Source organism: Enhydra lutris, unplaced genomic scaffold (assembly GCF_002288905.1).
Source record: "Enhydra lutris kenyoni isolate GAN:26980312 unplaced genomic scaffold, ASM228890v2 scaffoldscaffold21, whole genome shotgun sequence".
NCBI classification, from domain to species: Eukaryota; Metazoa; Chordata; class Mammalia; order Carnivora; family Mustelidae; genus Enhydra; species Enhydra lutris.
The window spans coordinates 5,928,521-5,954,224 of NW_019154105.1; the positions used below are offsets into that span (position 1 = coordinate 5,928,521).

Consider the following 25,704-nt stretch of genomic DNA (forward strand, 5'->3'; position numbering starts at 1 on the left):
CGCGGGAAAAACATCTAAGGGCGTCCAGGAATGAGCACTCGGAAGATGAAATTCCGGGAAGCCACTCAACCCAGCCGCAGCCTTTGCCTTCAGGAACTGCGGCATCTTCCCCGCGGGGCCCCTCACCGCACCCCCCGCCCCTTCAGTGCGGTCCCAGGCTCACCGGCAAGTGCCCGGGAAGCCGGAGGCGCCCCGGAGGGGACGTGCGAGCCCTTTTCCCAGCAGTGGTTCTCCGGAACGGAAGACCCGGTCGATTTCGCCTCCCTACCCGCCAGCACAGCCGACTCAAAGCCGGCTCTGAGGCTCCGCCGGTCTTCGCTCGCACCGAGGTGGACGCCCGGAGCGTAAGCCAGTGCATTTCTGGGAGGAACCACTTCCAGTGTTCCCAGTAACGAAAGGGACGGCAAGCGGTTCGGAAGGCCTACTTTTGTCTACTTTTTTTTTATATAGGGAAAAGAGTAAACGTTTGGATGTGTATTTATAATATATACTCCCCCATTTTATTATCAAAAAGGAAACCTCAGTCCCCTAATACTTCATTTTTGCTTTTGTTTCCCTTGCCTGAGGAGACCCATCTACAGAATGTTGCTACGGCCAGTGGGAGAGAAACCGCCTGCGGTCTCTTCAAGGAGCTTATGGTTTCGGGTTTCACATTTAGGCCTTTAATCCATTTTGAGTTATTTCTGTGTGTGCTGTAAGAGCGCGGTCCGGTTTCATTCTTCTGCCTGCGGCCGTCCAGTTTCCCCAACACCACTGGTTAGAGATTCTTTTCCCATCACATATTCCTACCTCCTTGGTCATAAAGTAACTGACCACATAAGTCTGAGTTTTTCTGGGATCTCTATCCTGTCCCGCTGATCGATGTGTCTTTTTTCATGCCAGTGTGTTGGTTACTACAGCTCTGTAGTGTATCTTGAAATCTGGGACTGTGATACCTCCAGCTTTGTTTTTCTTTCTAGACATGTCTTCTCAGGCAAGGGAAATAAATAGTACTGGGACTACATCAAACTAAAAAGCTTTTGCAAAGCAAAGGAAACCACCAACAGAACTAAAAGTCAATGTACTGGGTAGCAGAAGATATTTGCTAGTGAAGTAGCGCATAAGGGGTTAATACCCAAACTATATACAGAACTCGCACAACTCAACACCAAAAAAATCCAATTGAAAAATGGGCAGAGGATCTGAACAGACATTTTTCCAAAGAAGACATCCAGAGGGCCAACAGACACATAAAAAGATGCTCGACATCCCTCATCATCAGGGAAATGCACACCAAAACCACAAATGAGATACACCTCATGCCTTTTGGAATGGCTAGTATCAAAAAGTCAGGAAATAACGTGTTTGTGGTGACGTGGAGAAAAGAGAACCCCCACATGCTGTTGGTGGAAATGTAAACTGGGGCAGCCACTCTGGAAAAGTGTGGAGGTTCCTACAAAATTAGAAATACTGTGTAATCTAACAATTCTTCTACTGGGTATTTACCCAAAGAAAACAAAACTATTAATTTGAGAAGATCTATGCACCTTATGTTTATTGAACTTTATTTACAACAGCCAGGATAAGGGACCACCTAAGCATCCATCAGTAAGTGCGTGGCCAGGGAAAACGTGGCATATACCCACAGTGGAGTATTACCCAGCTACGAAGAAAGAATTAGGTCTTGCTGTCTATGACAAGATGGATGGACCTAGAAGAGATTACGCTAAGTGAAATAAGACAGAGAGAGAAAGACAAATGTCATATGATTTCACTTATATGGGGAATCTAAAAAATGGAAGAGATAAATGGGGCACGTGGGTGGCTCAGGTGGTTAAGCATCCCACTCACGGTTTTGGCTCAGGTCATGATCCCAGCTCATGGGATCGGGTTCCAAGCCGGGCTCCACCGGGTTCCATCTCACTCTCTGCTTGAGATTCTCTCTGCCTTTCCCTCTGCCCCTCCCCCTGCTCTAAGTGAATAAAAAAATCTTAAAAAAAAAAAAAAAAAAAAAAGCAAATGAATTTACAAAGTAATAAAAACCAACCAGACTCTTAAATACAAAGAACAAACTGGTGGTTGGGGGGCTGGGGCGAGGTGATGGGTGAAATAAAGAGGAAAGAGATATAAATAAAGGAGGACAGGGATGGGTCAGGTTTGTACCAATTGTAAAATAGATCAGTCATGGAGACGGAAAGTACACCACAGGGGATACAGTCAACGATACTGTAGTAATGCTGTCTGGTGACCACACTTCTCCTGGTGAGCACTGAGCACTGCACAGAATTAATCGCTATGTCGTACATCTCAAATCAATATAATATTGTGTGTCAATTATACATCAATGAAAAAATAAATGTAGTGAGAGTATAGTGAGATGTCAAAACAAAACGAAACAAGGAAACCTTAGGCCAGAAATGGAAGCAAATGGGGAGCGGGAGATGCAGGGGTGAAGCTTACGTCTGCGAGTCAGAAGGCCTGGATGACCTCTGCCACCACTCGGAGCCCCGAAGTCAGGAAGGCCAGAGCGGTCCACTGGACCCAGCTCTGCCAGGCCTTGCAGAAGCCCAGCCGGACCGCCCAGCAACCCGGCCTCCTGGTGGGCTTGCAGGAGGGATTTTTATAAAAGCCAAAAACGGAGACAGCAGAGGAGGAAATAGTCTTTTCCAAGGAACTGCAGCCCCTAACCTGTGCCCAGACACACCTCACACCATCACCTCACCTGAAGTCTCCACCGAGTTGTCGTGTGGCCCAGGACGGACAAGGCAATCCCCTCCTGCGCCGAGAGGCGGCGAATCTGGCCTGGGAGCCCCCCGCCATCACCACTCCGCCGCCAACGTACTCACCCCTGCCAGCCCCCCCACCACCACCCTGTCCTGACCAGGACGGGGCCTTTGCTGGGCCACTAATTCCACATTGACTTTGATATTCTCCCCTTCACGTCCTGCCTGCCTTCATCTCCGCCCACTGACGATGTGGGAAGATACACAAGATGGCTTCTGGAAGTTACTCCCTTTCGTCCTCATGAGTGGCTGGTACCACACTGAGCCACCACAGTGGCTGGCAGAAGAGCCCTGGGGAGGGAGACCCTGCGGGCAGCCCCAGCGCAGAACGCTGCAGTGAGCGGCCGCAGCTCTGTGAACCCCGGGGCCGGGCTCCGTCCTCCGGGAGGGAGCGGTTCAGAGCCGGGGCTCACCTCCTACTCACAGTGCCCTGGCAGGTGGTTTATGCTCTCGGTGCCTTAACGTGCCGACCCGTAAAACGGAGGATAATGACGCCGACTACATGCGTCAGCTGAGATAACGCCAGTGAGGTGCAGATCACAGTGCCTGGGTATTACGCTACTAACGTGTCCCCACCAGGTCCCTCTGTCACCGATATCTTTTTTTTTAAGATTACTTATTTGAGAGTGCAAGTGAGGGAGCGAGTGTGTGTGTGTGTGCGCGCGCACCCGTGCAGGGAAGGATAGAGGGCCAGACCCTGAAGCAGACATCCCCCTGAGCACGGAGCCCAACGCGGGGCTCGGAGCTCATTCTCACAACCCCGAGATCATGACCTGAGCTGGAACCAAGCACCGGCCTTCAACTAGCTGAGCCACCAGGAGCCCTAATCCAATAAGCATTTCCGTAGTAAGCCAACGCGCCACTCAAGCCGCCGGCAGCGGGTTGCCGGGCGCGTTCGCACCTGAAGGGCTTGCTGTCCGGGTCCGTGTCCTCGAAGCCCATCTCCTCCAGCTTGCAACGCCGGTACAGCTCGTAATGGCGGGTGTGAGTCTGCTCTCGCAGGTCCTCCATGTTCACGCGGATCAGCATCTCCCGCAGCTTCACGAAGTCACAGTGGCTTTCGTTCTCAACTGCAAGACACGGCAAGGTGGGGCGGCTATGAGCAGTGACGCCCCTGAAAATCTGAAGTGACGCTTTGCAGAGGTTTACCACCATGGCTCCTGAAACTTCTGGTCTCAAGGCCACCTGCTGACCCTCTACGGGATTCGCCTCACACCTGCAACGAGGACAAGACGGCTAACAGCGCGGACCGTAATACCGATGACCACGGTGACCACCGGGGGCCTGCCCTGTGGGAGGGACCTTACAGATACGGTCTTTACCCTTCAGGATAATTCTGCCCAGCAGGCGTCGTGACTCTTGTCTTGCAGACGCAGAAGCAAGGCTGAGCTAGGCATGCTGACCTGAGAGGTAGCAGGTCTACATTCAAACACCCCAACATCTGGCCGCAAAGCCAGGTCATTTCCACCCCTCCGTGCCCCCAGGAGGAATACAAGGCAGTTTTTACATACCACTTCTTTTAATTTTTATCAACACTAGGAAAAGTTTTATTGTAGAGAAAACAGGTAAGACTCAAAAAAAACCTGTCATTCTCCTAGGGATCCCAAAGGTGTAATCTCTTCTCGCTTCTCAGATTTATGGCCTTTATTCAGAACAACAGAAAAGGAGGACTGATAGAGCTTAAAGCAGTGAAGGAACTTTCCGTAGTGATTCTACTTGACCTCTAGCACTGCGCATCTTCCTCCAAAAGGCCCAAGGGCAGCTAACAGAGTCCTTGCCCAACAAAGCGACCTATGGGAAGCTCCTTTAGGTCAGAGACTGTGGGCATGTCCCACAGTGCCAAGCACAGGTCAGACAGCCTCAAAGTTCTCCCATATGCAGTCAGATAACATTTCACTGGGAGACAAGTTTTCCAGAGATAACAGAGAAGCAAGTATCCTCTCATTGACGAGAAACGTTTAGTAGCTTTCTTACAACTGGCTGCTGAGCGAGGGAGGAAAGAGGGTGAGACCGCTGGGGAGGACTCTCCCGTCAGGACCGCACAATGACTCAGCCACACAAGCCCACACTCTTGAGGGGCTGCCTCAGTGGCACGAGGCCTCTGCACTCCCTTCTCCCCACTGGCCACCCACCAGGCCACCATGTCTTGCTTCCTGGCTTGACAACTGCCACGTGTACAGCCCTGCCGCCCCCTCCCTCCCGCCTGTGGCCGAGCGCGCGCGCACACACACACCACCACCCCCACCCCCCACCCCCACCCCGCAAACACGGCAGGGAGGGGAGGATGGGGACGGTCGCCGCAGGGGTGAAACGGGAAGACTCCCTCCCGAAACGTGCACCTACCCTGCACCACACCCCAGGGATACTGCCTGGCCTTGGCCATCTTGTTGCCGATCTTCACCTCTTCCGTGCTGCCAACCACTGCGAAGGGGAGATGGACCTGGGAAGGGACACAAGCCCAGAGATGAGTCACCTTCTCGAGCACCGCCCCCTGCCGCAGGCCCCCTGCCGCAGGCCTCACCCGGGGGCAGGAGAAAACGGGGGTGGGGGGGGGTAGCTAGGAGAGGGGCGGGGCTCTGCAGGTCGGTGGGGTTGGGCTGCGCGCCCCACCCTTTCTCCCACAGGATAGGGAACAGGTGACAGGAGCTGGCTTCCAGGGCAGCGGGAGGAGTCTCCGCCCCACACGGGAAGCTGCGGGCGGGTGCGCACCAGACCACAGCCACGAACACGTGTGGCCCCTGAGCACCCGAAATGGGGCTTGGGGGGTTAAGACATGAGTTTTATTTGACTTTTTATTAATTTACATTTAATTTAAAATGGAAGATAAAATATTTTTCCATTAAATAAAATTCTATTGTTTGGGGACTGCACTTCTTTTCTTTTTTTTTTGCTTCAAACTCAAATCTTCTAAAAAAAGAACCAGTCTGCTCAATGTGGATGCAAACACAGATGAAAATTATCTTTTCGGGACTTATTTCATATTGAAAAACTTTGGAGTACGTTAGGAGCAACTTGAGTAGTCATCCAAATTGGGATATGCTGTAATTATAAAATATACATTGGATGTCAAAGACTTACTGTGAAAGTATCTCATTAATTTTTGTATTGATTATAAGTTGAAATGATAATATTTTAAATATAGTCAGTTAAGCTTTTAAATTAATTCCACCTTTCCTTTTACTTTCTTTTTTATAATGCCCCTTCTGCCACATTTTTTAAAGATTTTATTTATTTATTTTGAGAGAGAGAGAGCACATGAGCAGAGGGGCAAGGAGAGGAAGGGGAAAAGAATTCCAAGCAGACTCTAACTGGGCACAGAGCTGGACACGGGGCTCAATCTCATGACCCTGAGATCGTGACCTGAGCGGAAACCAAGAATCCAATGCTTAACAGACTGAGCCAGCCAGGCACCCCACCCCCCTTTTACCTTTTCAAATGTGACGACTGGAAAAGTGTTAAATTACTTGTGTGACTCGTATTTCTACTGAACAGCACGGCTTTAGATGGCCACTGCACAAAATTCACGTCAGAAATACGTTTTAGCCCAAATTACTGGCCCAAGGCTTGCAGCCCAGACTCCTCTCAAGCAGAGGCGGCGTCAAGACACCAGACTGCTCCCCGCTGACTCATGTGGTGGCTCCGGCTATCCTGGGCGCTGGCAGGGTGAGGGTCGGTGGTAAACCCACCTCTTTCCTACGAGCACGTCAGAGCACGAGCATCTGACGCGGCTGTCCTGAGACCGATTACCGCAAGCTCCGTGAGCCACCGCCCCTCTACTGCAGACAAGCTGAGAAAGACAAGAACGTTTCCAAGCCCAACCCTCTCCCACAGAGGGCACAACCCTGAACCCGGCTGCCCAAGTGGGATTTCACTGATGCTCAAGATATTTCTACTTTCTGGTTCATCCCACGCTCTGTAGGGAGGAAGCATATTCTCTTTCTCAGACTGAGTCTGGAACTGTGACGTGCTCCCTGGAGCTGCGGAGCAACAGGGCCCTTCTGGCCAACATTTTGGGGTAACGACCCAAGAAAACTGCTTCCTCCGCTCACCCTGAGCGACAAAAGGAACCGCCAAAGAAATGTGTTTCCTACCCATCTTGTGGGATTTCATCACCCCAAATTGTTTGCAAAGGAGAACCTAAGTGTGGGGCTCGACCCCATGACCTTGAGATCCGGAGCGGCATGCTCTACTGACCGCGCCAGCGGGGCACACTGCGACGGGGAGCCTAAAAACAGTTTCTGGTGGAAGAACAAGGTTCATCTGGGACCATCATCTCGATTAGTCGGATACAGACAGAAAGAGCCAAAATCCACGGCTGTTTTCCTTCCGAGAAATTTAACACAAATTCAGGGGCACAACCATCCAAAATGATTTGAAGGGACGGGGAGGGGGACAGAGAACATGAGATGACACTCGCTCCCGTTATCTCCCGACTCCTGCACTGACCTCCCAGGCCGCCCTGCAGCAGAGGGGCTCGGGGCTAACGCAGCACGAACTTCCCACGACGGGTACCGCCAGCTCGTGGTTCAGCGGCCGCGGAGCCCGAGACGGGCCGGGCCGCAGCCTCCTCCCCACGCCAGGCAGCGGGAACAGCTCCCACCCACCAGACTAGTGGCTGCTGTGTGGCAAATGCTCCACAGATGTCAAGAACAGCGGGGGCTGCGATCATTCCGCAGCTCTAGGTGCCCACGACCGCAGGGCTCCGGACACGGAGACACCGACACGCTGCCCGCTTCCATCCTGCTTAGGGACCGCTCTGCCGCAGCTCTGCCAAGGGCGCGGACACGGACTCTGGTCCACCGGGACAGGAACAGGCTCCTCTGCTGGGTGCTTGCTACAGGCCGGTCCCGACGGCCAAACCCTCACTGCCCTTCCCCTGCTCGCCTCAGCTCCGCCTTCCGAATAGGGACAGTCATGCTCCCTTAGGACAACCTTCCTTTCACAGCCCCTCAGGCCATCTCCCCAGGAAGCATCTCCAGTTTCCAGGAGTTCCAGAGCCTTTACTATCCTGACCCCAGGAGCGTGGCCACCACCGTGGGTCTTACAACTCAGAGGGCGACCAGACTGGAGCAGAGTGGAGCCGGGCTCTCTTTGCTTTCCTGAGCTCCTACATTTGAAATCCACACAGCAGCCCGGAGAGGGCAGGAGCTGCACTGGCTTCCAAAGTCCTCGTCACCTCAGCAGTAACTTAAGGAAGAAATTCCTCCCTGAACGGTAACAGTGGTAGACAGAAAAGTCTGTGAGCTGAACTGATGAAAAAAGAAGGAGATTTGTGGAATAACCCTGTTCTCCTAAATTATGACGGCAGACAACACAGATGCAAGGCCAGGGCTGAAGTCTCAGGGCTGCTCTTAGCTTTGACCAAGTCATCTAACTCTCCAGGTGGACGGCAGCACATGCCCCCTTCATAGGAAGGTCTAGCACAGGCAAATATAAGAGATAAGAAAGCAAAGTGTGGTTGCCTAGGGCTGGGATGGCTAGAGGGCTGATGGCTAAAAGATACACAATTTCTTCTTTGGGGTGATGAAAATGTTCTAAACTGATGGTGCCGATGGTTGTACAACTCTGAAAATACTAAAAACCACCGAATTGCATGCTTTAAATGGGTAAATTGTACAGTATATCAATTACATCTCACTATAAGGCTGTTAATTTAAAAAGAGTTTCTTTAGTGCATTTAATAATGACTTCATTAGACACTTTTCATGACCAGATCTAAGGAAGTAGAACATAATTCAACCTACCACAATTTAAAGATCTAGACTGACTTCTGCTGCCACTAGCATACTTTTGAATCATTTTTAAACATGTATCCAGGGAAAGGCAACTTACTTAATAGCTTCTAATTACATTTTACTGAATCTAACCTACAATTTTAAGAATTCCAAAAACCATCATTGGGCATTTACTATGTGCAAAGAACGCGACTTCTACAGAAGTTACGCAGTCCTGAAAGGAAAAAAAAATGTGTAGTAACTGTGGCCGCGAGATGAGCCATGGCTGTGAGATACAGAAGAGGCAGCGGGAAGATTCGGCTCTCCGCGGGCAGCATGGAGGCTCACCAGGAGACCCCGTGTTGCAGACACACTTGAGAACTGCTGAAGCTTTCTTCAGTCATTTCTCTCCCTACCATCCTGTCTGTGAGGGGAAGAACTCACACCTCAACTGCCAGTTAAACCACTGGCAAGGAAAGGGTACGAGAAACAGGAGGAGGGAAAGGCAAGAAACCATCACAGAAACCGAAATGAGGCGGGTGGATATAATATATTTCTTCCAACAATGCCAGAGACGAGCAGAGATTTACGTCCTTTAAGCTGCTTTGTGTGAGGTGGTGCTGGGCGGGCAGGCCCTTCCCGTGGGATCTGCCGTAGGACTCCACCTGCCCGAGTGGGAAGGAAACTGGAGCTCGGCTTGCCTCGCTTCCCCCTCTGACGGACGGGGACCCTGGGTAGCAGGGTGGCTAAGGGCCTTGCCAGAGCGCCAGGCTGGGCCACACTGAAGCATCAGATTCCCGGCCCAGGGTTCTAGTCACTACAGCGCTGCCACCAAGAAAAGCTTTCGGGAAACTATGGGTAGCCCTTCCGCAGCCCAAGACTTACGCTCATTGTCGCGTTGATCTCTGCCACCGTCTCCTCATCTGTGGGGAACTGGTATATCTGGACCCCGTTGCTGACGAGCTCACTCATGATCTTACTCTTGAATTTGTGCAGCTCGTTCTTGGCGATGGTGTCGGCTTTTGCAATGATGGGAATGATGTTCACCTGTGAAACAAACACATCCACTTTGCCACGATTCCCATGGAAGAAAAATACGAGAAATGAATGAAACATAATAAACAACAAAAACTATAAAGCTTCACTTAAACAGAGACGAGACTGAGAATCAGACTTTCTGCCCAGATGCAACATTACGAAGATACGGGATAATCTCGGAGCTCCATCTGGGAACACTTTTACTTCCTCCCATCCGGCACTGAGAGCGAACTTGTAATTTCCTCTTCTGTGCTACCTCGTGGTTTTTTTTTTTTTCCTTTTTTTTACAGAGTAGAAGGAAGTGTTACTCTATGACAAATAGCAATAACAAAGAAGCCCATTCTTTGAATAACCAACCACTCCTTTTAGCCCTCTCCCAGCTACTTCAGGAGCTCAATTTTTTCATGTTCCTACAGTGGAACAGCCGAGCCTGTGTGAGTTAGAACAGAGGAACAGCCCCTCTCCCAGAGTAACATCCTCTCTTTTCTTCTAATGACTGCTAGGAGTGGAGAACCAACATGTTCACCAAAACAAAACCAGTTTCAACTACTTTTAAAATTTTCAAAATCAAACCAACGAATTCTTCTGAAACACCGGCTTCCGGCACATTACTTCTTCATGCCAGAATGAGCCCTAGAGCCAAAGACAAGGCTCACTTTCCGAGCAGGGGCTACACACACCAGGAAGAAGGCAGAGTCTGCCAACCGTGGCAGGAAGCCCAGCGTTGAGAGCCAGGGACGCCCTCAAGCACAAACCCCGAACCCCAACATCGGTCATTCTTCCAACCTTCCCCAGCACTGTCCACACAGCACATTTTTTTAAATTCCTTTTTTAGGAGTAACTGTCGTCCGCTCCGTGGTAGGTACGGAGCTTTCAGTGAGCCGCTACTGACATCCAGTACCCGGGGTCATGCTCCCCACCCAGCTCCGGGGGAAGGGGGTCAGACTCGGTGAGAAAGCCATCCTAGCAAGGGAATGAGGGGGGCCTTTCCCAAGGTTTTCTTGGTCACATCTGCCTTCCTTTGCTTCTTATTTTATTCCAAGAGCCAAATTAAAATCCCTGATCCGTCCCCATGAGAAGACGTGTGGATAGAAAAACCTACTCTTTCCCTATTCCCCACCTACTCCGACCCTCCTGCTTGGGCTCACCCAGCAAGTCACAGACTGCGGGAAACACTGGTGGCAGGGAAATGTGTGGGTCGGATGCGAGGACTTCCTCGTTGTTCTCCCTGGCTGCCTTCTGTACGTGCTTAGCACTCAGTGACTTTTATGCAGACAAAATGGCAGAGTTTCATAGTTCCTTGATCAGAGTAGATAGATGAATCAAGCAATTTAGATCTAAAATCATCCTCGGTGGCAGGTGCTCAAAAATCTTTTCTGAAATTATCACAGATTTGTGATTTATATAGTTAAGAGCCTGAACTTTTCACTCTGCTTCTATCAACAAACCTTTTTGCAAATACATTTGCAGATGCTACCCGGCACTCCCGGCTCCACAGCAATAGCGATCTTGGAAAGCAGTCGAACCTGCTTCCTGGGGACTTTGGTTTGTTTGTTTCCAGCTGGGTTTGCTTTGCCTTGTTTTCTCTCCCTTTTTAACTCAACTTTACTAAGCATGACCCCGTTGTTAAATACCCCCTGGCTGCGGGCTTGGTCCACAGCCCTCGGACAGACCTCCTTCTCTGCCCATCGCCCAGCCCTGTCGCCAGGACAGGACAGCACAGGGAGCCTGCCTCACGGCCCAGATCCCTCCACCGTCTGTGGCTAACTGCAGCTGAAAGAAATGCGACGGAGAAGGGCTTCTATCTGTTCTCAGGAGAACACGCCAGCTGCAGTGGTCCCTTCATGCCACCAGACTATGTCTCAGTAAAGCCGTGTGTCTGCTCGTGCTGGAGGCCGAGAAGCCTGGCTCTGCGTCAGCCCCGGCCAGCGCTCTGGCAGCGAGTTCAGACAGAGGCCTTGGGGACAGGCTGGTCTCCTGAGTGTTCTCCATCATGCTCCTCTGGAGAGAAAGAGTCTTTCCAACAGTGTTTGTTTAGACAAAAAATAACACCCAACAAAACCCTCTGGAGCTGCTAAGACTCTCCATGGAACTCAAAAAGGAGGTTAGAAGAGAAAATGCCATGGCTCCTTTCTGTGGTCATTCCCACCAGCATGTGTTTCTTCGCTTTCAGAACGTCCTGTCCTCCATTTACTTCAAAATGAAAAATCAAAGTCATTGGTTTTTTGTTTTTTTTTTTAAAGATTTTATTTATTTATTTGACAGACAGAGATCACAAGTAGGCAGAGAGGCAGGCAGAGAGAGAGGAGGAAGCAGGCTCCCCGCTGAGCAGAGAGCCCGATGCGGGGCTCCATCCCAGGACCCCGGGACCATGACCTGAACCGAAGGCAGAGGCCTTAACCCACTGAGCCATCCAGGCACCCCGAAAAATCAAAGTAATCGTAAAACAGACCACTAACTTATCAAACTCGTCAGTACTTTTCCTTTAAATGTTGTGAAAGGGAGAGGTTATTAATGTTGAAAGCCCAGGTGACAAACGGAAACTACTTTTTAAAAACACATGGGGGGTGGGGGCAGCGCCTGGGTGGCTCAGTGGCTTAAGCCTCTGCCTTTGGTTAAGGTCATGATCCCAGGGTCCTGGGATGGAGCCCCACACCCGGCTCCCTGCTCCATGGGGAGTCTGCTTCTCCTTCTCCCTCTGCTGCTGCTCTGCCTGCTGTGTGCTCTGTCAAATAAATAATTAAAATCTTTAAAAAATAAATAAAAAATAAAAACACATGGGTGCAATTCAGTTTTAAATCTAAGGAGCTGGACTGTCCTTATCACCTAAGTTTAAAAAAAAAAATTAACCCCCCCCCCCCCCCACTCAAAACTTCCTAATTATTAAAGCCAAACTTTTAAAGATCTTTAAAAAAGAAATTTAAAAAGGGACGCCTGGGTGGTTCAGTGGGTTAGGCTTTTGCCTTTGGCTCAGGTCATGATCTCAGGGACCGAGTCCTGCATAGGTCTCTCTGCTCGGCGGGGACACTGCTTCCCCCTCTCCCTCTGCACCCACTGTGCAGTGCTCACTTTCTAATAAATAAAAATCTTTAAAAGAAAAAAGAAAAAAAGAAATTTAGAGCTTTTAAGAAAATAAACAAATTGTGACTTCATATTTCAATCTCCCTAAATTTAACCCTTCCTATGACCTTTTAGGTGCTTCCACTATATAACTCCCGGCCCTCACCAGAGCACCCACTGGTGCTAATTTAAGAACTAAAAATAGCTGGTAGAGAGCACCATGGTTTTATTTGTTTTGTTTTGTTTAGCCCAACATCCAGAGGTTTTGAAGCCTTTTTCTCACATTGCTAAACCCTATTGTTCTGTAAACCAGAAAAGACAATTACGGGGTTGGAGGAAGCGGGGAGGGACACCGACAGGCAGGAGCACGGAGGAGTTTCAGGGCAGGAAACGACTGTGCACTCTAATGAGGGATACAGCTCTTTCTAGATGAGTCCAAGCCCACGGCTGTCCGCCAACAGGGAACCCCAGTGCCGACAACGCACTTCGGAGGCTGAGTGTCCACGTGAGCGCGGACAGTAACAAGGTGCCCGTGGGCGGGCGTGTGGGTGCGGGGCAGGGGTCCGTGGGCATCTCCGTACCTTCCTCCTAACTCCGCGGGGAACCTGAATCTGCTGCGGAAAACAGTCCCGCAAACAAACTCCAACCGAATGACATCCAAAGGGGAAACGAGACCAGGGCCTCCAGACAGAGGGGATGGGAACCAGGAGGGGCCGGCGGGGCGGGGCGTACCTTGCTGTCCAGCTTCTTCATGGTGACCAGGTCCAGGGACTTCAGGGAGTGGCCGGTGGGGGCGATGAAGTAGAGGCAGGCGTGGACCCTGGAGTCGTGGTAGCTGAACAGCGAGCGCCGGATCTTCAGCTCCTCCTGCAGATACGCCTCGAACTGCGCGTCGATGTACTCCACGATGGGCCTGTAGCTGCGCGGGCGGGAACAGCCTGGGCTCGGCCTGTCTGGTCTCCAACCTCCCGCCGCTGACGCGCCGATGCCCTGCGGCGTCCCTGGGCACCCCAGGCCGCCCACCCCGGCTCTCCAGCTCCGCTCTCCGGCCCTCCCGGCCCGACGCTCGCAGCCTTCATGTGGCTGCGCCCCTGTCCCGGCGGCCGCCCTACCCCACTTCCTCCTAGCGTTCTCCTGGCTCATCCGTCCCTTAGAACAGAGATGAGAACGTGCGAGCCGCGCTGTCACCTCCCATGGAAGACTCCGCTGAGAGCGCGTGGCCTTCCCTCCTGCTGGGCCGAAATGCGGTCTCCAAGTCCGTCTCAGTAAAGGGACTCGGACCGCCTCTGCCAACGGACGGACCCCGGTGCGGACACGGAATGGGGTTCCTCTACTTCAGGCGGCGGCATCACCCAGTGGGAGCTCCTGCCCGGGCGTCCGCCCCATTCCTCCAGACAGGAGGGGCTCTCCGTGCTCGCACCTAGCCCGGGGCTCCTCCCACGGTTTCGTCTACAAACTGATGGGCCCCGGGGGTCAGGACTTCGAGATGGCTTCCAACTCTGACACTTTACGATCCGAAGGTAAACTCTGAACTCTTGCTTCTCAACAAATCATAATTCTAATCTGTTTTGAATGACTACGTATGATCCTGTTAACTGACCATACTCACTGACGGCACACTGGGAATATGCGTTCCATACACCAGATTTCACCAGGGGCTCAGCAGTACCTTCAGTAGGTCACCGTGGAAAAGCTGTAAACTTTCAGGTCCCCAGGGGACCCCTCAGAAGTCAGCATTAGCGGCAAGGAGATGGGTCTACTGGGAACACAATGGGTTCATTCTCCCCAAACTTACCACCTTGCTGAGGAATGACTTAAGCTTTAAGAAAAATAAAAAACCGGGCACCTGGGTGGCTCAGTTGGTTAAGCCACTGCCTTTCGGCTCAGGTCATGATCCCGGGGTCCCAGGATCAAGTCCCGTATCGGGATCCCAGCTCTGCGGGGAGTCTGCTTCTCCCTCTGACCTTCTCCCCTCTCATGCTCTCTTTCTCTCTCTCTCTCTCTCAAATAAATAAAAATAAAATCTTAACAAAGAAAAAAAAGAAAGAAAGAAAAACCTTTCAACATTCCGCTCTCTTGACTCATATACTAAACGGAAGTCCGTGAAAGGGAACTAGAAATCTTTGATAATGTGGATGACAGCAGACACCTGAGAGAATGAACGAACAAACAAAACAAAGCACATTCATAACCAAAAAGCAAAAGCACTCAGAAAAAGAAGTTTTTTTGGTATTTTTCCTCAGTGATTCATCACAGTCCGCTGATTCAATGTGAGCAGACAAAATCTCTAGTGGTTTAAAGAAAAAACAGGATATGCCTCTGTAATGATAAAGTTCTAAATATAACAACAGAAATCCCAATAAAATCTAATAGAAAGAATGAGCAAGTGTAAGTTCCTTCTCTGTTTTCCACGTTAAAACACTGGCAGGTATAAAATAACAATATTAATCATGTGAATTATCATAGGATAGTGGTTAGAAGCATGGATTCAAGCCAAACCAATCCCAACTCCACAACCGAGTATGTATGTGACTTGGAGCAAGTTACTACACCCCTCCGCGTCTCGATTTCCTCAAAGGCAAAATAAGGGCAAAGAAGCACCTGTTATCAGAGAGCTACTGTTACAAATAAGCTAGTGTGTATAAAGCATTACCACAGAAGAGTAAGATGTAACTATTTCACAGTAATAGAATGAAAAACAGTAACAAATAAGAGAAAAGCCAGCCTGATTTTTCAGAAAGAGAAGGGGAAAAGGAACGCTGCCCGCATCCAGCGCACGGGAACCATTCTGCCGCTGGGCTGGTGCCCTGCAGGGAAGTGGACCGGCCGCTCCGCCGAGGTCCACCTGTGCCCGTCCAAGGCCTGATGCTTCCGTCTCCGGACACTGAGTCATGTGTTTGGGGAACCGGGGTCTTTCCCCAACGCCCTCTTAGGAAAGGAAAGGAAAAGTAGCTCGCGAGCAATTGCTCCTTCCTGCCTCACCGGTTCCCGATTTTGAGCTTCTCAGTACCTCCCCCCGCAGCGCTCCAGTGTGTTTCTGCTTCCTATTAACTTCCCTCTTGCCTCTGCTGTTGATTCTGATCCTCCAAGACTATGGGAGGCATAACATCTCTCCTTTTCCAGTGAGGGACGCTTTCTGCCCTGGAGTCTATATAGCCCAAGAAACCTTCTGTTCTCTTACATCCTGGGTTTCCTTCTGCCATGTCCTCTCAGGGAGTTCCGGCTAATCTTCCAGTCTCCTCTTTTTCCCTTTACGTGAGCTCCCTGAAAAATCCCATTTATTCCTGGGTTTTACTCACCATCTAAGTGATGACAATTCATAAACCTCTGCTAGTAGCCCAGATCTCTCGCTCGAGTCTCAGCCCCATCCATCCAGCTGCTGCAGAGGTACCTCCATCGGCTCTTCTAACTAAACGTGTCCAAGACGGGACTCCTCCCCTTGGCCCCAAACCCACACTTCCCTGGATTCCTTCGCTTGGTGAATGGCGCCCACACAGACAGTAAGCAAGAAATGCCACCAACCTTAACTTCTTACCATTACAACAAATTAAAAGAAATGTATTCCAGGAGAACATTTACTAAAATCACTATTCCCTGTGTTTAAGTCAGCCAGCAGTTTTACACTCCCCTTCACCATCCTTTAAACAAACGACCGGTCCCTCTCCTCCTCCTACTCCTTTCCACTTCTGATCTACATTCATGGTCACAAAGATAAGGAAGTTTAACCCCAATTCTGCCTTTTGCTAGTTTCCATTCTTACAGAAGGGACACCAATTTATTTTCCGTTTGGCCAATTTCAACTTCTCTGGATTATAGTCCTACCATGCAGAGGACAGCGGAGGAGGACAAACGGAATCTAGTCCTTACATTGTCACATCGTCTCCTTTTAAGCATGGGGATAGCCCTTCTTACCCACAACTCATTTTTCCAATTCACCTCCAGCCACAAAATTCACAATAAAATACAGAGGCTGACCCTGAAACTGATGGAAAAAAATATTTTATACAGTATTTTCTACCCACCCAAGCTACCCGCTGATCATTCTTGCAGAAGAACCAACACCACTGTTCAGGGGCCGACTCCCCATTTAACATGTGGCCAGACACCCACCATCTCGTTTTCTCTGCCTTGCTGTTAGTTAAAGTTAGTTTTCCTTAGCTCTCAACTACCTCCATCAGAAAGTGTGGTAAAAACAGAAATTAGAGACCAAAGGGTCCACTTCACTACCACTTTATAACTCGGACACAAAGATGTGGAGTTTGAGGATTTCCCATTATCCGTGCCCCTCAGGGCTGATCACCATTACAGTTAGGATACGCCACTGACACCGTATCTCCCACTTCCCAAATGTGGGGCACGTGAATTATTTCTAGCTCTACGACAAAACTTGGTTTACCTTCTTCTCTAGACCCCTTCCCCCTTCTCAACTGAAGAATACAGACAGCAACACGAAGAAGGCCTTAAACCACGAAGAGTTAATCCTGCTGTTACACACAACAGGAAACCTTACCAGATCTCTCTTCCTGTCTCCTTCTAGCCAGCTCTGTCCCAGGCAGACACTCACGCAGGAATGCTGACGTGACTGAAGCTACATAAACACGCCGGGACATTCTCGAAGTCCCGCATTCGTGGCCGAAAAGCTTGCCTCATCCCCAAAGTAGTAAAAATAATCACGGGTTTAGAGAAACAACACATTGCTTCCCATATGGTTACATAGCAATGCAAAAATGCATACCTCGCTTCCAGTTCTTTTATGGAAGCAGACTGTCCGAAAAAAAATTTTCTTTTCAACAATAGTCATTTGGGTTTAGAGTCAACAGTGTCAACAATGCCTTCTGGGGCACAGAGTTCCAAATGCCATTTAAAGAGGTTATGCAACAGCTGTCAAGAAATTTCAGAAGAAAAAAAATATTTGGTATCTAGGTTAGGTTAATATCACACTTCCTCTCTTCTAAATCTCCTTGGAAACTATTATTTGACCCAAATGAGTCAGATCATTTCTTAAAGAGGCCTCCAGCTGCAAATGTGAGAATCGGTATTGCAGTAGCCACTCGCGTCCGTGCTGGCCCGCGCAAACCAGCAGGCTCAAGGCCAATCCCCACTCGGGGGGGACGCAAGTCGTGCAGCCACCGAGGCCGTGACTCTGAGCGGGGACGAGCACGCGGAGTCGGAGCAGAAAGATGCTGGAAGACTGTTCTCATTCCTGCAGGAAGGTCCGGTTACTGCCTTCCGGTCAGGGGGTGCACTAGCATGACATCCTCCAACCCCAGGGAGAAACCCGTGCGGGCCGGAGAGACGGAGACATGGCTCGCTCGGAGCACACGGTGATGGCCCCATGACAGGGAACCCCGGCTCTCTCCCCGGCCCCAAAATGCACCTGTGCTCTTGTTGCCGTTGCCAAGGCCTCCCCATCCTCTGTTCCACTTGGCCTTACAAACAGCCTTCGGGCGGGAGCCTCTCCGTCATTCTCTGGCACTGAGGCCATAAATTAAGAGCAGCAGCTCAGCTGCAGGGTCTGGGCTTAGCTGTCCCCCACCCGACACAATGTACAGACAGTTCATTTTGACCAGATGCAGGATGAAATCCTTCTCACTACATCTAACAATCACTGCTGTTATTACAGGACAATGTTTATTGAAGAACATTTAAACTGCTCTATAGATAAAATGGAGCTCAGCTACAGAATGAATTAAATATTTCTTCCTAACTACTGTGGTGCTCATATATATCGAGATAGTTAAAGTATCTCTAGGCAATACACATTCTAGACTAAAATAGTTCAAGTTCCTCTTTACAAAACATATGCATATAATATACACAGTTCTGAGGAAAATTTAAAAAAGAAAGAAAAAATAAACCCTGGTACTAATAAAATTTCCGCGCCCTAAGCAAACATATCTTACTGATTTGGTGTTTTATTCCCTTAATGTTGTCTCTGCACAAAAATGTCTCTGGAAGGGGCGCCTGGGTGGCTCAGTGGGTTAAGCCTCTGCCTTCAGCTTGGGTCATGATCTCGGGGTCCTGGGATCGAGCCCCACATTGGGCTCTCTGCTTGGCAATGAGCCTGCTTCCCCCTCTCTCTGCCTGCCTCTCTGCCTGCTTGTGATCTCTCTCTCTCTCTGTCAAATAAATAAATAAAATCTTTAAAAAAAAAGAAATGTCTCTGGAAGCCCCCTTCTAGAACCATCTTTGGACCTGGGACAATTTTAACTTTCTTTAATTCTTCTGAAAATGAATACCATATTTAAAATAGTCGTAAGACATCTGGTGTTAAGAATGATGAAGAGGATGGATGATCTCGAGAAGTGTGAACAGTATCCGGGGACCGAGGCTGACTTATCGGTTGAGCACCAGTTTCAAGATTAACGGCTTCCCTCAGATAAAGGCGTACAGCAACTCACAGAGAAGAGCCAAACTTCCTCGGCTTTATAAATTGAATATGTGTTTTATCAAACTAAAAACCAACTGTATTATTTAATAATCATACCTTCAGGTTTACGGGAACGGGTTTCCACAAATGACTACGTAAGACTCACTTGCAGTGGCAGCCCCTTTCTATGTACAAACTAGCAGAATACAATTCTTAGAAAATACTTTATTTCTTAATCAGGTTAAACACGTCCTTTCTTTCACAAGTATACTTTACTGGATCTATTACTTCATTAGCTTAACAAACCCCACTGGAGAGAGAGGGCAAGTTTAACCCAGTCGACCTACATTCCTCATCAGGCTGGACTGAACCACAGTCATTCAGACTCGACTGGGGAGTTCCACACCCGCAGGCTGCCCACCCCTCCACAGGCCTCGAGGAAGCCCCCCACGCTTCACAGGACTCACAGTGCCTCAGACCAAGCACTCCCATCAATGGCAAGATCCAGTCCCAGCTGGAAATCAAGATTTTTTTCAACAGATCTGCCATTAAGATGCTTTCTGCACTTTGAGGTTTTAGGAGCTGGTACCACTTTGACCAAGGACTTCAAATGCAGGATGACCCCCTTATGACCACACCCCGTCCCAGGCCTTGCCTTTCACAGTGTCCTTCCTCAGGCCTCTGCCCAAGAGCAGGACTATACACAGTATCACATGTCCAGTGACGCTCCCTTAAAGTGAGACAAACTGCCACGGTCCCATCGCTGTCACTGGGAGAATCCAGGCTACAGCCCAGCTCTCCTGAATCCTGGGGCGTGGCTTCTCACAGAGGATTATCATCAACTCTCAGTTTTCACTGAAATCTGTAAGAATTGGGGGATTAAGTCAAATATCCCAGTCTGCCTCAGGGACTAAGAGAGCATGGCAGATGCTCATTCCACATTCCTCTCCTCTTTAACGCCTTCTTATTTTTCAGAGTTGCAAAAAACAAAAACAAAAACCACATTTCCCAGATTCTCACGGCTAGTGTTCTAGAAGCGGTTTAGTTTCTACCAAGCAGAGGCAGCCACACGAGACCTGGAAGCAGGGAGTGAGAAACCCACCACAGAGGCCACACCTGTTCTCCTTGCAAGTGACGGTAAAGGCATTCGGTTATCCGGGACAGAACTGGTGGTTCTAGAGACCGTCCCGCCGTGCCAAGGGTGCCGAATTACATGAGGTGACTGGTGGCAGCGGCGTCTGCCAATTGTCCTGTAGAATCACTGGGTGTTTCTCTAGATTACTTTTCCTGCTGGGAAAGCCCCCAAATCTAGTTCCATGACCCTCCTGGAAAAATGCCATAAGCTTTTTTTTTTCCCTTGCACTAGCTGGAACCGACTGTGCTGTCTGGTTCAGACCTCAGGGAAGAACATTCTAAGAAAATTTCTCAGAGAACAAGAATGTCTTTTCTATTAGGTAACAGAAGACCAGCCCCATAACTAGGGAACATTTAGCCTTTGAATGTACCCAGGACAGGCCCTCCCATCTCCTGGTCCATTTATATCCCCATGAAACCCCAAGATGTACCTGTCGTCTTTATTTATCTGGTCTCCAAATCCCACGGTGTCCACGATGGTTAACTTCAGCCGTACGTTGCTTTCCTGAAGCTCGTAACTTCTGGCTTTTAACCGGACACCTGGTTCGTTGTGCGTAGCTGGGTCACTTTCAAATTTGGTGTTGAATAAAGTGTCCATTAACGTGGATTTGCCGATGCCCGTCTCACCTGATGACCACAAGGGAGACGTGACAGAATGTGTCAGTGCCTCTCAGACATCAATTGAATTCATCAGAAATTTCTCAATCATATTTGTAAAATTTTCATAAAAGTATCACCAGAAATTCCATTACGAAAAGGTAGTTCTTCCCATGTGTAAGCTATCAAAGACCTCTCTAGATAGGCCTTAATGGATTCCAGGAACCACTTAGCATAAAAGATCTTGTACTTACAGATCGAGATGCTCTACTTAACCTCTGGATAGAGAAAAAGAACCTGTGAGCTTGCCTGTGGCAGCTTATACATTGTAAAGACATAAACTGTACGTCTTCCTCTCCTAAATACTGGTATGTAAAATTACCTTACTTTAAAAAATACTGTATTGTTTCTGTTACCAGGGGAAAAAGACCAATCTCATTTATATTACGTGATGTCACCAAATCTGATACTATCTAATGCTGCTGAAAAGAGTGACATTTTCAAGACGACACCCTTGACAGTGATAGCGGTCCCAACAGGCCCAGCTGAAGCCACCGAGGGCTCACTCTGTGACGGGCCCCAGGGCGAGGGCTTCCAATGCATGACCACACTTAAACCCTACTGCGATCCCCCATGACAGAGGTGCTCCTGTCCCCTCCATTTCACAGACGGGGCAGGTAAAGCCCGGTGAGTTTAAGGAACTTGCCGAAGTCCCACTGTTCTGTGGCAGAGCCACAGTTTCCACCCAATTTCTGCGTGGTTCTAACACCTCCACTCAACAAACACAACGTCCCGACTTTCCTATTAGAGAGAAAACCCACGCCTCGTGTTTTCCGGTCACAGGGACATGTCTGTGTGATGCCTCCATATCACTCCCATTTTTCCTTCCCTATCGACTGGAGTCAAGACGGAAAAACATTTATTCGGCAGCTCTTCCAGGTTCCGTGTGAAATCTGCGATGATGAAAGTTAATGAGGTGAAAAAGCCTGCAACGAGGGCCTTGTTAATTCACATCGAGAATTCAACTCGACGTTTACCGAAGCCCTGACGCGTGTGAACGCGAGCGGCGGGGACCCCAGGCCGCTCCCCTAAGTAAATGCGGACCCCAAACGCGCAGCAAGCACGTCAGCCAGGCCTTCGAACAGTATCAAGCAAGACTCTTTCCTAATCCTAATTCTTATGTCGAGTTAAAGCGGCTGGCAAGGAGGAAGAACCTACCCTTTGGTGGTGCTGGTGGAGGCGGCAATGCGATGGTGAAAGAGGGAGGCAGAAACCAAGAGACAGGGTCCGTAAGAATGCCTCTATTGTTCAATCTGGAATATTTCCCAATTACACTCTCAGTTCACTTTAAACATGCCAACACGTTGCAACTCTTTCAACAAATCCAAACCCCATGAGGTTCCTCTGCTAAAGGGTTGCTGTGAAGACTTTTAGGATGGTGACGATTCTATGAGAAAAAGAGCTCTGGGATTTGTAGCTTTAAAAAAGCAACGGTCCCACTGTGTGACAGAATCCACTTTTCACTTACCAATCAGAGCTTCTGTAACACCCATTTTTTTTTTTAAGATTTTATTTATTTATTGGACAGACAGAGATCACAAGCAGGCAGAGAGACAGGCAGAGAGAGAGGGAGGAGGAAACAGGCTCCCTGCTGAGCAGAGAGCCCAATGCAGGGCTCGATCTCAGGACCCTGAGACCATGACCTGAGCCGAAGGTAGAGGCTTAACCCACTGAGCCCCCCAGGTGCCCCTGTGACACTCATTACTCCCCAGCGCCATGGGAAACTGAAGGAGGATGGAGCGTTTCTGGATCTGAGCTTTCTCTACTTAGAAGCTTTATTGTGTCTTACCACTGGCTAGAATGAAACTGTGTAAGTACATCTGCCTCACTCTCTAACCTTTCCCATTAGACAGGCCCCTGATACATCTAATATCAAAGAATGTCCTCCTCCACCAGGCCTCACTCAGCCAGTACTTTTTCCAGTGCCTACAATGTGCCGAGCGCGGTGCAACTCTCTGGGACCACGACAATGAATTAGCTTGACGTGGTGTTCTCCCGGTGTTGCTCGGAACCTGACCTGGAATGTGACGGAACAGCAGACTCTACTTCAGCATTACAGAACGACATTCTAAGTGTCTGCCACAACCACATTCCTCACGTGAGCAAGACCATACCCTGTGACCACAGGTAACGGGACCGGGACTAGCCCCCGACCGAAGGCACCGGCAGCAGCCTGGTCACTATGCTCCAAGAAAGTGCTCCACGCTGGACAGTGGCCTGTCCGTCCAATCAGAACTTCTCCCGTTGGGGGTCTGAACGAGAGATACACAATCCACATACAAAGCAACAGCATGGAAAAGAAAAGGCACACAGAGGGAAGTGAGTAGGCAGAGGCCCTGAGGCAGAAAAGAAGGTACGGAAATAGAAGATGTGTTGCTGATAGACCCTCAGCAGGGAATACAGGGTGAAGAGAGCAGAGAGATACAGTAGAGGTTAGTACCTGAAATTTATTCATTAATAATATTTAAGTACATCCTCTGTGACAAGCATGGGTGCTGGGGACAAAATGATGAATAAAAATGGACAAGTGACACTGACTGAGCCTCTGTAATATCCTGTCATTCCAGATCTTTACAAAGTCTGGATATGTAACTGCTGAGACTGTTTCCGGTTCTCCTTACTTTCCTGGATATTCTTATTTAAAAGCCCATCAAAGGGCGTCTGGGTGGCTCAGATGGTCAAGCATCTGCCTTCAGCTCAGGTCATGATCTCTGAGTCCTGGGATGGACACCCCACCCCACCCCAGCTCAGCTGGGAGAGTCTGTTTCTTCCTCTCCCTTTGCCAACCACCCCCCCCCCAACCAGGTCCCCTGTGCTCTCTCTCAAATGAATAAAATCTTTAAAAAAAAAAAAAAAAGCCCATCAATAAAAGATATCTAAACTAGTCTCTGCTTCCTAATGGGATAGAGCCAACAGCTGATATCTGTGATTCATGGCTTAACAAAATAACCTTGAGCAAAACAAAGTTACTGTGTAATGGACACAGAAACAAACAGAGCTCTCCCTCGCGGACACTTAGAATCCACTTAGAATCGCAGGCAATTCAATGCTGAAGGCGCTGGAGTCATTGTCCGTGTCTGTTACATTTGTAACTTTATCAAGTGCCGCAAAGTTCTCTTCCAGATTTACCCATTTTCAGAACACAGACAAAGGAACAGCAGCAGAACTATCTTAGAAAGATCTCTGCATAAGGTTAAAGTTTCTCTCAGTACACAGTGACCCTGTGAACAGCAATGAAGACTTCAGTTTACATGGTAAGGATCCCAGGTTACCTAGACAGGACTGAAATGACCAATCCATTTTACTAGGCTGAGAATTCGTTAAGCACATGTGAATCAGGAATACTGTGCCCCCCCCCCCTTTTTTTTTGTAAGGCAAGGTAATTTTAATTATCATTTACATTAAGGTGGAAATTATGAACAATTAGCATTCCAGGCACTACTTATAGCACAGGGCTGATCAATGGCTTGGAAAAACCACTGTTCTTCTAAATTTCAGAGTGCTTTTCTTTCCATTTCTATGCTCTGTGCTTTTAAGGGCCGTAATTAGACACAGCTACTCTCACAGCAGTGTGATTCACCAAAAGCAGTTGAGAAGGAATGACAAATTTTGGAACAAGAGGAATTACAGAACGAGGGGACTTTGGAGTCCATTGGTTCCTGAGGCCGGCCTCTATCCTCAGAAAGTAGGGCATCTTCTAGAATTCTGAGCCACCCAAAAGAGCAAAAAGGCTTCATTATAACTGAGTAACAGAAAGCCTAATAAGTTTGGATTCAAACCCAACAACCACAACAATATTTTGAGAAAATAAATAACTAACACCAGCTCTGAAGCATTTCAGAACTCCCTAGTGGAGTATCTGGCACAACACAGGCATTCATCAAAAGTTAACTGAAGGAAAAAAATGATCATGGTGATCATTTATACTGAGAATTGCAGTTTGGGTAGATTTTTCGGAGTTTGTTGTTTGTTCTGTTATAAATACATCTGCCTAAACATTCCGTTGTTACAGCAGAGATTTACTCTTAAAGTTCTATCTGTGGCTTCTGCTTCTCTTGCTCCTGCCAAGCCTGGTGGACAGGACACCCACATCACAGTCAAACTCTAACGCTTCCATTCTATTCACAGGCTTATTTAAACCACCAGCTCTAAGCTGGATGTTAAAATAAAAAGAAGAAGAAGAAAAAGAAGAATGAAGAAGAGAAGAGAGAGAGTGAGAAAGAAAGAAAGGAGGGAGGAAGGAAGGAATTAAGAAAAAAGAAAAAAAGACCCAGTAGGATTATATTATTGATTAGAAGGTGATTGTAGATTGATCAAAAAGCCACTCCATGATCAGCATCTTTTACGGACTGCCAGGTCTCGCAACTTGTTTAATTATCCAAATAATCATGCATGAAGGTCGGCCTGCCTCCTCAAAATATTCCAGAATTTTATTCTTGGATGAAGCCGGATAATCAGAAAGCTCTGCTCCTAAGCTGTGTTGTTTTAACTCCTCATCAAATCACCTTTGATGAAACATGTTTTGTCTAGTGCCACCTGCGTGAGAGACTTGAAAGAGCAACGTGTGACACTTGGCACTGTGTGGATTAACTGCACCGATCTGGGGAATTTTAGAAATCTAGACCTAACTGCGGTGACACGGACCGTATCTCTGCTGAAAATCCACGGGGGAGATTTTTCTAGGTGAAACCGTTTCATCTGGAGCAACTGTTTTGTTTTCACTTTACACATACCATAAATCTGTCATCGTTTAACTTTTAGCTGATGTCTGGCATGTAGTATATGCTCAGTGAGTATCTTTTGGGTGGACGGATTCATTCCATGCTCTGACCACTGGCTGAGAGGCAAATCCATCCCTGAAGGAACTGCTACAGACCGACCTGATAGCTTTAGTTCCGGCTCATCCTGGCTTCTCTTTATTTTCTGGGGTTAACTTTATCTTTATTCATTTACTCATTCACTTCACCCT

At 48.8% G+C, this 25,704-nt stretch overlaps 1 protein-coding gene across 2 annotated transcripts in view; it reads right to left on the minus strand.

Annotated features, from left to right (window-relative positions):
- LOC111148993 (septin 11) overlaps nt 1-25,704 on the minus strand; it is an 84,343-nt gene that overhangs the window by 9,545 nt on the left and 49,094 nt on the right. For both annotated transcript variants that reach the window (XM_022505859.1, XM_022505860.1), the window contains exons 3-7: nt 20,510-20,705; nt 13,307-13,493; nt 9,362-9,523; nt 5,106-5,202; nt 3,664-3,832 (exon numbers count right to left, since the gene is read on the minus strand). In XM_022505859.1, coding sequence (XP_022361567.1) covers nt 3,664-3,832; nt 5,106-5,202; nt 9,362-9,523; nt 13,307-13,493; nt 20,510-20,705 — 811 coding nt within the window. The remainder of the gene's footprint in view (nt 1-3,663; nt 3,833-5,105; nt 5,203-9,361; nt 9,524-13,306; nt 13,494-20,509; nt 20,706-25,704) is intronic.